The sequence below is a fragment of the Borostomias antarcticus genome (genome assembly GCF_949987555.1).
Source record: "Borostomias antarcticus genome assembly, chromosome: 18".
NCBI lineage: Eukaryota > Metazoa > Chordata > Actinopteri > Stomiiformes > Stomiidae > Borostomias > Borostomias antarcticus.
This window is the reverse complement of record NC_140251.1, coordinates 7,865,941-7,878,068: the sequence shown is the minus strand read 5'-3', so window position 1 is coordinate 7,878,068 and position 12,128 is coordinate 7,865,941. Positions and strand designations below refer to the sequence as shown.

The following is a 12,128-nucleotide window of genomic DNA, read 5'->3' as shown; positions in this document are numbered from 1 at the left end:
TGTGTCACTGCCTCTCTCTTGCAGTCTTCCAAGTCAGTGTGCAACAATCAAGTTTTTATAGGCCTATATTTCGCTGTTGTTCGACCTGAGCTCACTCTTCACAATCGCAGGGAATCTCTGATGTGACACAAAATGGATATGAAGCCAAAATGTTTAAGATACTGATCACCTGTCTATTAACTTGATTTCTATTGGTCCACACCACAGACATTGCAAGAAAGAGGGGTAGGCTGCACAAGCTATTAAACACATTCGGAGAGGATTTTAATTGCTATTTTTATTCTTAGTTTTTATCATTCTGGTGCTGGGGGGGGGTGCCAAAAATTCCTAACGGGAAAACCCCTGACATTGTGTGCTACCAGAGAAAGCAGCAGGTCTCCCTGACACACAGTCAACATGCTATACACAACAGGCTTCAAATTTTAAAAAAAAACAACGAATTCCTCGTTTCATTGAGCAGTCTAAAGCGGCGTCACCGCGTGAGGGAGGAGTTCTGCCAAACCACAACACGAGTCCTAGAGTAAACATTTAGAGACGGAGTCAGAGGCTGGCGTGCTTACGGGGTGTACGGCGAGGGCTGTTTGCTACGCTCAGATTGACGACTGCTGGGAGACAGTTGGGAAAGTGAAACAGCGACAGCCAACTTGATTCTATCAAACACGTTCAGCAAAGGCTAGTGAGGCACAAAATCAAACGGACCACAGACAGCCACAGCCCTGGGAGTAGGCTATGGTTAACAGCCCTGGGAGTAGGCTATGGTTAACACAGCCCTGGGAGTAGGCTATGGTTAACAGCCCTGGGAGCAGGCTATGGTTAACACAGCCCTGGGAGTAGGCTATGGTTAACACAGCCCTGGGAGTAGGCTATGGTTAACACAGCCCTGGGAGCAGGCTATGGTTAACACAGCCCTGGGAGCAGGCTATGGTTAACACAGCCCTGGGAGTAGGCTATGGTTAACAGCCCTGGGAGCAGGCTATGGTTAACAGCCCTGGGAGTAGGCTATGGTTAACACAGCCCTGGGAGTAGGCTAGCACCGCGCTGGACGAGCGGTGGACGGCCATAGAGAGCAGGATACATCCGGGAGGTTAAGGGACTCACTTCCCCTGGACTGTCTGATGCCTTTCATTCTTCAGAAGAATTAAGTTGTAATTGATCAAATTCACACACTAAAAGCTTTTTCAGGACAGTAGACAATGACTGACGTTGTAAAATGCTGATTGTTTAGTTCTTAGAAAGGTACCAGGGCCCGCGAGGCTCCGTGTCAGAGACGGCGTTGTCCTGCCCCTCTGGACCAGCCCCCCCAGGTAGAAACAGCCAGTGGCTGGCCTCCTAGGGCCGTCCCCCCCCCCCCCCCAAACCAGCCCGACCTGACAGCTGGCTAATGAAAATGTAAATATGCTCTCTCCACTCCCAAGCTCTTACAAGCACCCCGTTTCTGACAGTGTCACAAACGCCGCCTGCTTCTAGCTGGCCTTTATTTGAAAACAGTGACAAACACTTTGCCCGATATGTAAATACCTGCACTCTATAGTAATGATGTAGGAGTGAGAAAAGGAATTGTCGGACGGGAAAAAAAAAAAATCCTATAAGAAAAAAAATCTCTCCACTCCCGTCGGCCAACAAAAAAAAAACGAAAACCTTGTTTGACACAATATAAACCATTAGAGGCCACTGAGGGAGAGACGCGCTGGGGTCGGAGACCAAGCCCACAGCGTGAGGGGGGGTAGCAGAGGAGGAGGGGGGAGTGTCGGGTGTTGTCCAAGGAATTAGCAGGGAAAGTGGAGACTGAATCAGATAGCGCGGGAGGAAAAACAAATCTGTAGGTGAGTCAGTGACACGGGAGATGCTTGTTAGGTCAAATAATCCGAGCGGTCCTGACTTTAGAGTGACTCACGGGGCAGACTCTCCTGCTGACGGAGACTGTGTTTATTTTAACTTTGTCCAGAGATTAGAGGAGGAAGTGCTCCCCAGGCCCGGTTCACAGGCTGACACACAACACTGCCCCAGGCTAGGCTGGGCTGGGCTGGGCTGGGCTGGGCTGGGCTGGGCTGGGCTGGGCCGGGCCGGGCCGGGTTGGGCCGGGTTGGACAGCGCTCAGGCCTGACCTGGGCCGGGCAGCACAAATCTACTCCTGACAGACACACTGAATCAACTCCTCAGTAAGCCACTCTACAATCCTCTGATCCCACAAGTAGAAAACATCCTCCCAGTCTTACAGATCCACAAACGCGTAAAAGCAATGGAACACACAGCTAGCCGACAGCAGGGTATCTAGCCTACAGCGGGGTATCTAGCCTACAGCGGGGTATCTAAGCCGACAGCAGAGTATCTAAGCCGACAGCAGGGTATCTAGCCTACAGCGGGGTATCTAGCCTACAGCGGGGTATCTAGCCTACAGCGGGGTATCTAAGCCGACAGCAGGGTATCTAGCCTACAGCGGGGTATCTAGCCTACAGCGGGGTATCTAGCCTACAGCGGGGTATCTAGCCTACAGCGGGGTATCTAAGCCTACAGCGGGGTATCTAAGCCTACAGCGGGGTATCTAAGCCTACAGCGGGGTATCTAAGCCTACAGCGGGGTATCTAGCCTACAGCGGGGTATCTAAGCCTACAGCGGGGTATCTAAGCCTACAGCGGGGTATCTAAGCCTACAGCAGGGTATCTAAGCCTACAGCAGGGTATCTAAGCCTACAGCGGGGTATCTAGCCTACAGCGGGGTATCTAGCCTACAGCGGGGTATCTAGCCTACAGCGGGGTATCTAAGCCTACAGCAGAGTATCTAGCCTACAGCAGTGTAGCTAGCTTGCACCAGGGTCGCTAGCCTACAGCAGGGTATCTAGAGTACAGCAGGGTATCTAGAGTACAGCAGGGTATCTAGAGTACAGCAGGGTATCTAGAGTACAGCAGGGTATCAAGCCTACAGCAGGGTATCTACCAAGCCTACAGCAGGGTATCTAGGCCTACAGCAGGGTATCTAAGCCTACAGCGGGGTATCTAGGCCTACAGCAGGGTATCTAGGCCTACAGCAGGGTATCTAAGCCTACAGCGGGGTATCTAGCCTACAGCGGGGTATCTAAGCCTACAGCAGGGTATTTAAGCCTACAGCGGGGTATCTAGCCTACAGCGGGGTATCTAGGCCTACAGCAGGGTATCTAGGCCTACAGCAGGATATCTAGCCTACAGCAGGGTAGCTAGGTCTACAGCAGGGTAGCTAGCCAATAGCAGGGTACGTGGCCCTGTGACCTCTGACTTCCCTCTGGGAGGGTACGGAGCTGAGGGGAGGAGCCCTCCGCGTTAGCGACAGCTTGTGCTCCCCCCTCCCCTCCCCCGACTACTCCTCTCGTATTACAGCACATCGTGCCACCACCACCCCTGCCTTCCCCCTCTCCCTCTCTGGGGAAATTCAGTAATAGCGCCCCCCCCCCCAACCCGCCTCTCCTCTGTGTCGAGACGCCATCATCTCCCTATCCCCCCCGCCCACATCCCGGGCCTTGTGATGTCCCAGAGCACAACTCAGCAGAGAGAGTTATGTCTCGTCACTGGGGAGGCTGTATATTCTCCCTCTGCATAAATAAGGAGAAAGGTGCTCCCAACGCCTCGCTCTTTATTTGGGGCGGCTGTGGCAGAGGTAGAGGTCCAGTGATCGTAGGGTCGGCGATTCGAATCCCGACTCCTCCCGCCCACAAGTGTAATTGGGCAAGACACCGAACCCCAAATTGCTCCCAATCAGCAGGCTAGCAACTTGCATGGCAACTTGCATATAAGTGCTTTCAGTATTTCTGAACAGTGCGGCGGGCTTCGCTGTCCACAGAGCTCAGCGTAACCCTCATACGACGTCACGCGGTCGGTGGAATCTACCTCCTGTAAACCTATTCAAAACTGCTGTCTATATCTGTGAATTAAAAAACGAGTCGACACAGTCAATTCAAAATCCTCAAATGGACAATTAAAACCTCTGGGCTCCTGCGATGTGAATTCTTTTGGATTAACTACACACATCCCCGGAAATCCAATCAGTTGCTAATCCAATCAGTCGCTGTATAAACTCCTGCTGCTTCTGAGAACAGACAGACAGAGGGGAATGGCGTGCCCGTCTAGAGATGGGTAGCTCCTCTATTAGGACCATGTGGCCCATGAAAACATGGCTAATCTGGCCTGCATTACCCATAACCCAGGGCGAGGGGGAGGTGGGGTAAGAGGATACCCCCTCTCCTACGCCGGGACGCCCAGACAGACGGAGCAGTGGCCAAACACACTGCTTCAGTTCAGGCTGCTGCCAGAGGGGCCCGCCACTCCCGCACAAACACACACACACACACAAACACACGTACGTACGTACGTGAGCACACACACATACACACACACACACACACACAGACACGTGCGCGCACACACACAGACACGGACAGACACAGACACACGCTCGCCCACGCACACACACACCACTGCAGACAGCTCCGCCCTGACAGGGGCAGCACACAAGTCGCCGAGGTCCAGCACGAGGAAGACGCCTGCCGACACAGAACCTCCCATGTCCGCTGACACTAACCCCACGGCTGGTACAGACGCAGCTCTGAAAACATCTCTGTGTTTTCGGGTTTTGGGGGGGAGTACCTGTTTCTCCAGGATGCGGGAGATCTCTCCTAGAGTCCTGTCCAGACCGGACACCTTGTTGTTGGCCCACTGGCCGCTGTCCTGCCCCTGAAGCTGCTTCACCAGGTCCTTGACCAGTCGCTGGAGTCTGGACACACACACAAGACACACACACACAGTTGTGAGTGTGTGGACAGGACGGACTGGCCGCCTACCTGGCCAGCCATCAGTGGAGGTGAATCTGTAGGAGAAGCGGGGAGAGGCTGGTTGTGAAACATACTTGGCCTTGTATGGAGATTCGGGGACCTGGGTCTTTGCCTCCACTGACGTCTCGTACTCCTTGGCCCTACAGAGAGGGAACACAGTCTCTCAATAACAGGAAAGGAGTGCTGAGCCTGTCAGTGAAAAGGCAACTGGGAGGATGAAAAGTCTGAAGGAGGAGGAAAAAGTCAGAGTCAGGTCTGAGTGTTTATTTGCCCTGTCAACCGTTCCCTCGTTACTGCCTTAAAATAATCACAGGCTGATTCTTCAGGGAGCTCTGTACACTACTCCACCTCAAATCACTCACGTTACAAAGCCATATCAAATTATTCATTTTACTTTATTGGCAAATAAACAGTTGATGGAATGTCATTATGGTGTTTTGAATATTTGACCTCTCAGAGGGTCATAAGGACTGTTCTTTCACTGGCATTACACCCACCCCCCAAACCCCCCCACCCCCCCCAGATCTGTCACTTAGGCATCCCAGCCCAGATAAGAACTACAGATCCCAGACAGACGGAGTGGCTTTACAGTCAGGCACCCGCTGATAAACCCTAGCACTTTCCGGAAGGTGACAGGTGGACCTTCCCGGAGGACTAGGCTTGGAACACGCAAGGTTGACCGCAATAAATGTGCATCAGATGGAAACGTGTGTTCACGGTCTCTGGACAGGCGCCACGGGACAAAAATACAAATGATTAAAACTATCCCAGCGGTGACCAATTAATGCGTTCAACTTTTTCCCGGGCCTACACACTTACCATATGCCTTCAGCGTTCTCTAGATCCCAGGAGATTAATACTGGCTTATTTCTTATCCTAAAGTGCATTATAAATCAGTGTGCGTACATGAGCACTACAGGAACCGCATGCGAATTAGATTACGCCTCGAGGAGTATAACCTAACGGAGATATAATACCACGGGACCACTAACGTGGTAGCAAACTAGCTATCAAAAAGGCTTCTAAACAGAGGAACAGGCCAAACTACTGTAATATATTAAAATGGCTTCTAAACAGAGCAGCAGAGCGTGGGCCTAATGTGGCATAAGCCAGGCAGCGTCTGTCAGACATGGCTGCAGGGTGTGAACACCGGGTTGGGACTTTTACACGCAGCTGCTCTCTGAGTGAACTAGCCAGCACCCCCCGCTCCGCCGGGGCGACTGGGGTTCGTAGTTTTATCCCATTATTTAACACGTCCTTACAGAGGCCATGATGGGAAACGCAGGCAGGCTTGGAGCTACACCTGGCCAGTTTGTCATTCGTAATATTACAATATTCATCTCTGACAGGTTTACACCCACCCAGGTTAAACGGGGGAGCAGTTGCGGAGCCGTTCATCATGTTCAGTAGCCCACCCCACCAAATGGCCCGGGTCCTATAAATACCAGTCATCAGCATTAAGGGAAGAGGCATCAGTCTACAATGCCGAACGAATAATCAATTCATCACTATCTGCCTGTCAATTCATCTGTACTGGGCCCAGAGTGGCTGAACAGATGCTTTGGAAATTCAAAATTCCTCAGAAATTCAAAATTCATGTGCACAAAACACAGAGCATGAGGTAAGGACACCTGGAGAGAACAAAACTGTGTGTTTATGTGTAATTGTGTGTTTATATCTGTGTGTTTATGTGTAATTCTGTGTGTGTGTGTGTGTGTGTGTGTGTGTGTGTGTGTGTGTGTGTGTGGGAGGGAGGGGGGTGTTGGCCCCATGTTTTGGTCCTCTTTCCCCACCTGAGGGAGCAGACAGGTTGAAATGAGTGAAGGCTGTGATCACCGCTCCACGTTCCGTACAGCGGGGCCATTGTGCGCACACCTCCCGTGGGGGTTCAGCGCACACACTGGGGTCCGGGTTTGTGTGTGTGTGTGTGTGTGTGTGTTCAGCTCACACACTGGCCAGTCTGTTCCCCGCCCGGGGAAACACACCAGCAGAGCCGTTTCACAGGAGGATCACCGGCCACTTATGAGTCCCCATTTTTCAAAAAGTTCAGAACACATCCTGACACAAAAATGACATGCTACTTACACGCCATTTTACCTCCAGGTTCCCTGGCGGGGAATATTTCCTACTGAAACAGGCCGTCCGACCCACGGAACTGCAGGTTAAACGGTGTTTCCATGGAGAGAACGAGCCCGTCTGGAGTCTGGGTGAAAGCCTGAGCGTTTTAAGCCACGATGCTCTCTAGTAAAATGGCTCCCGTCCAACCAGCGGTGGAGCGGCTCACCTTGGTGCCTCTAGCTCTGAGATTTATGACTTCTGAGAGCCTTTCCCTTCAGAGTGCTAGTCTGCTGGTCTCTCTCTCTCTACAGGGCTGAGTGCTAGTCTGCTGGTCTCTCTCTCTCTCCAATGGGCTGAGTGCTAGTCTACTGGTCTCTCTCTCTACAGGGCTGAGTGCTAGTCTGCTAGTCTCTCTCCCTACAGGGCTTTTTGCTAGTCTGCTGGTATCTCTCTCTCGCTCTACACAGCTTAGTGCTAGTCTGTTGATCTCTCTCTCTACAGGGCTGAGTGCTAGTCTGCTGGTCTCTCTCTCTCTACAGGGCTGAGTGCTAGTCTGCTGGTCTCTCTTTACAGGGCTGAGTGCTCGTCTGCTGGTCTCTCTCTCTACAGGGCTGAGTGCTAGTCTGTTGGTCTCTCTCTACAGGGCTGAGTGCTAGTCTGCTGGTCTCTCTCTACAGGGCTGAGTGCTAGTCTGCTGGTCTCTCTCTCTCCATAGGGCTGAGTGCTAGTCTGCTGGTCTCTCTCTCTACAGGGCTGAGTGCTAGTCTGCTGGTCTCTCTCTCTCTACAGGGCAGAGTGCTAGTCTGCTGGTCTCTCTCTCTCTACAGGGCAGAGTGCTAGTCTGCTGGTCTCTCTCTCTCGCTCTCTACAGGGCAGAGTGCTAGTCTGTTGGTCTCTCTCTACAGGGCTGAGTGCTAGTCTGCTGGTCTCTCTCTCTCTCTACAGGGCAGAGTGCTAGTCTGCTGGTCTCTCTCTCTCCACAGGGCAGAGTGCTAGACTGATGGTCTCTCTCCACAGGGATGGGGTGACAGTGTTGCTAGTCTGCTGGTCTCTCTCCCTATAGGGCTGAGTGCTAGTGTGCTGGTCTCTCTCCGCAGGGCTGGGCCCGGAGTGACAGTGAACAGAGGGAGATCATGTTGTCACCTTCTCAGCCTCTCTACAAGGCAACGACACCCTCCAAAACAGATTAGGGGAAGTACGGGAGAATAATGTTCTGCGCCTGGGGGAGGTTCCACAGAGGAGAACAAGCGCCCAGAGCTTCATCCCTCGTCCTCTCTTTGAACACATACTGTACAAACGCTGATCTCAGAGCTGAACCACAGTATAAAAATGTTGTTCACCTAAGGCCACTTGCTTCCAATTGAGTGTTTCTTAATGCCAGTGTGACCACAGACACGCACACGCGCACGCACACACAAACACCCACCCACCCACACACACACACGCGCGCAAACACCCACCCACACACACACACCGCAGCAGCAGTGTGTCCAGGGTCTGGGTCCTGTTCAGTGTGAACTGTGCTGTGTCTTGGCCAGGCCTTCCGCCTCCAGCCCACTGTCACCCCAATGACAAACCCCTGTTCCCACAAGTTCCATGTGGCTCCTCTGAGCGCTGGCATGTCCCTCTCCTGGTCCCCTCCCTCCTCTGAGCGCTGGCATGTCCCTCTCCTGGTCCCCTCCCTCCTCTGAGCGCTGGCATGTCCCTCTCCTGGTCCCCTCCCTCCTCTGAGCGCTGGCATGTCCCTCTCCTGGTCCCCTCCCTCCTCTGAGCGCTGGCATGTCCCTCTCCTGGTCCCCTCCCTCCTCTGAGCGCTGGCATGTCCCTCTTCTGGTCCCCTCCCTCCTCTGAGCGCTGGCATGTCCCTCTCCTGGTCCCCTGGCTGCTAGATTGATTGATTGAGCCCAGGACTGGGTTCTGACACTGTAGCACACTAACTCCTATTTGTTGAGTACTATTGATTTTCTTTGATACTTCATTTTAAAATCAATAGCCCAGAGAGAGAAAAACAGGCATGGTTTACACATACTTTAACATACTATTGTACACTGCAGGAGGCTCTGGTTTTGGCAGCGCCCCGGCAGCAATTAGGGGGAAAGCTCTTAACAGGTGAAAGCCAGGGCCCTCAGATCGATTCCCCGTTTTCCTCCCCAATCACAGAAAGTGGTCATAAATTAAGCCCATCGGTGTTATTCTGTGGACAGCTGGGATGCACATAACGCCTGCTCTCCATCTCCTTGTCACTCATAAAGCCCTCTGACGCCGAGTTGTCCTCTGTGCCTGTGGAATGGTGTGACGGAGAGGGAGGGAGGGAGGGAGGGAGGGAGGGAGGGAGGGAGAGAAAGAAAGGAGGGAAAGATGGGTGTATCACCTGGAGTTCATGCGGGCACGGAGCTTCTTGGCCTTCTTTCGCGCTTTCTGCTTCTCCTCGCCGTCCTTCACGCCCTCCGAAGAGACAGAGCTGTCCGTGACGATGTCCACGATGTACTTCTTTAGGGAGAGGTGCTCCTGAAACACAAAGCATGTTGCATAAGCTCTCATCTCGCCACGCAAACGGGAACTGGGCTGGGGTAACAGTCACCTATGGGTCCTATTTGGTCAGGCCAGTTTAACAGTCACCTATGGGTCCTGTATTTGGCCACAGGCCGGGGTAACGGTCACCTAGGGGTCCTGTATTTTGTCAGCTCACCAACGGCTCATCCTGCTGCTGAAGAAGCCCACCTGCTGCCTGAACTCTAGACCCATTTATATGAGCGTCCACTTTCCTTTGGGAACCACTTATCTCCAGACAAGACAGTCAACCTGAGCAGGGCAGGTTATCGCACTAGAGGCGCTCCTATAGGCGACACCTGTTCTATAAAAAGCTACCTGTAGCTAAAAATGTTCAGATTACAGTAGATAAGAGCCAGCCCGATCTACACCCCAACCGCTGTGGGTGGAGGCGTATCCATTGTGATGGCAGGTGTGCGTGCCAGCTGTGGACGTATCATGTAGGCCCGTGCCTCTCAGCGGCGCCATCGAATCCTGCAATTATCAGGGCACCTCCAGCCCCTTGCACGCCTGCGGGAACGCCGTGGCGCCTGTGGCGCCGTCAGCCGAGGCGAGCCGTTTCCATCGGGAGAGACGGAGGGATGTAACCCAATTTGAAAGGACGTGATGTATGTGCAAGAAGCTAATTACCCAATTATGCTGTCACCCTCGGAGCACCCCGGAGAATGGGATGGCCTCCCGAGATAAAGGCCCTCCGTTCAGCGCTCGGCCCACGTGTGGGATGCCATTCCTTTTTGGTCATAAGTGTCGGCAGGTGCACCTGCTGCTGAGTGGCGGTTCTCGGAGGAAGCCCCTGACAGATTGGTGTTGTCATTTTTTTTTTTTTTTTTACTTGGCTCGCCAAGTGGTGAACTGCGGAATACAGTAGCTCGACACGTATAACAGATCACACACGCAGGTTGTGGTGGATTCAAATCAATTCTTACTGCTTTATTGCCGTGGGGTATTGATTACTGATATGTGACCAAGCAGATCAATCAGAGGGGAGGGGTTAGGAGTGATTAGAGAGCCATTCCTCCGACCAGTACAGACAAGACTGCTCAGAGGAAACACTGTTAAAGACCGCTCAGAGAAGGCTGCAGAAGCCCTTTTAAGGGGAGTCATGGATAAAAGCCCTTCTTCTCCCTCTCCGTTTTCTCTTGGAGTTAAATACAACTCGGAGAGAAATGTCAATATTAAGACAACCAACCTTTATGCCTGTCACCTGTCAAATATAAATAATTCCTGGGGAAAATTAGAAAGATACTCTTACAATTGTGTGTCGTGTGTATGTGTGTGTGTGTGTGAGAGAGAGAGAGAGAGTGTGTGTGTGTGTGTGTGTGGCCCTCCCTGACAGGGTTACAGGGTTCGGCCCTGCAGTCATAGCCGTAGTGGTCCCTTGCTTGGGAGACAGCTGTTCAGTAATCTCTCTAAAAGGCTCCAGTACTGCGGCCGTTTACTTAAAGGGATTGTTTCAGTTAACACCTCAAAGACCATCAACCATCTCACACATAGCCACACAAAGGAGCTTTAGGCGAGGCCAGAATATTACTGCTGCTACTTAATCTTCCACAAGATCATCCGATTCTGTCGTCCTGTAGACCGCCGTGGACACAGATGCTGCTATCTGGACAATCAAAACCACGACACCGGCAGCTAGCTTATTTGTTGTAATGACATGGATATTGGCTGTGGGAGAGTGTTCCAGGTGATGGGGCAGAGTGATAGACAGGTGTCCGACTGCAGCAGGAGCACAATGGGGCACTGAGATCTCGGCCTAGAGGGTAGGGCCCACTCACAATACCACAGACTGGCCCTGGAAGGAGCTGGGTAACCAGAGACCTCCGCGCACACACACCACAGACAGCGCCCAGCGAACAGAGGTCTTTGTACACATGCACACCCCGGTGATATGTCCCCCCCAGGCAGCCTTTTGTCCGGCACAATGGCCCAAGCGCTTGGCTTTCCACTTGGCGTGAAACAGACAGCTGTATGTCATGTAAGCTATAGTGCGATGGTACACTATTGAGTTACCTTTTCAGCAACCATTAGCGCGACTGTTTTCTCACAGAACTGTCAAAGCGAGTGTCTTATTTTAGTCTCAGATTCTCCCTCCAGTGTACTTCCTCCTCTAGATCTCCTGCAATTTCTTGATTCGTTGAACTGAACTGAAACTGAAACATTCCTCACAGCTTGGTGAACCTTCTGTTTTACCGACTTGAGAGGCACAGGGTCCGAGGCACGGTATCGTCCACGACTACCTCTAGCGTGGCCAGCCCGGCCCAGTGATCCCTCTGGTGGCCTGAGGCTGCCCAGCACCCAGACCGGCGGGCCCCGGAGCGGAGGGGACGAGCAGCCTGGCCCCTATGAGAGGCCGCCGCCGTTTCGGGGGCGCCGCGTCGAGGGGTCGGTAATAAATAAATCCCACATGTCACGGGCGAGGGGGACGCGGGCTCCGTGAACGTCGCGCTCAGCAGGGACAGACGACAGCTACGGTAATAAGGGCGAGCTACGGTAATAAGGGCGAGCTACAGCTACGGTAATAAGGGTGAGGGGAGAGACTGACCGCGGTCCCGGGCGTCCGCCCAGAGCATCGATCCCACTCTGTTGATAATCACTGTATTTTCAATTTAACCTACAAGTCCCTCAAAATGGGTTAAAATGACTAAATATAAAGGCAAAAGGCATCTGCCGCCCGCCTCCACTGGGAAACTACAGACTGACCTCTGTACAGCTCAGCCAA

General features: G+C 52.7%; 1 protein-coding gene across 1 annotated transcript in view; it reads right to left on the bottom strand.

The window, feature by feature from the left end:
* The window catches only part of scaper (S-phase cyclin A-associated protein in the ER), a 74,836-nt gene that overhangs the window by 37,737 nt on the left and 24,971 nt on the right, over positions 1-12,128 (bottom strand). Inside the window, exons 19-21 of the mRNA XM_084453223.1 lie at positions 9,228-9,364; positions 4,873-4,938; positions 4,614-4,740 (exon numbers count right to left, since the gene is read on the bottom strand). Of these exons, the coding sequence (XP_084309349.1) occupies positions 4,614-4,740; positions 4,873-4,938; positions 9,228-9,364 (330 nt within the window). The remainder of the gene's footprint in view (positions 1-4,613; positions 4,741-4,872; positions 4,939-9,227; positions 9,365-12,128) is intronic.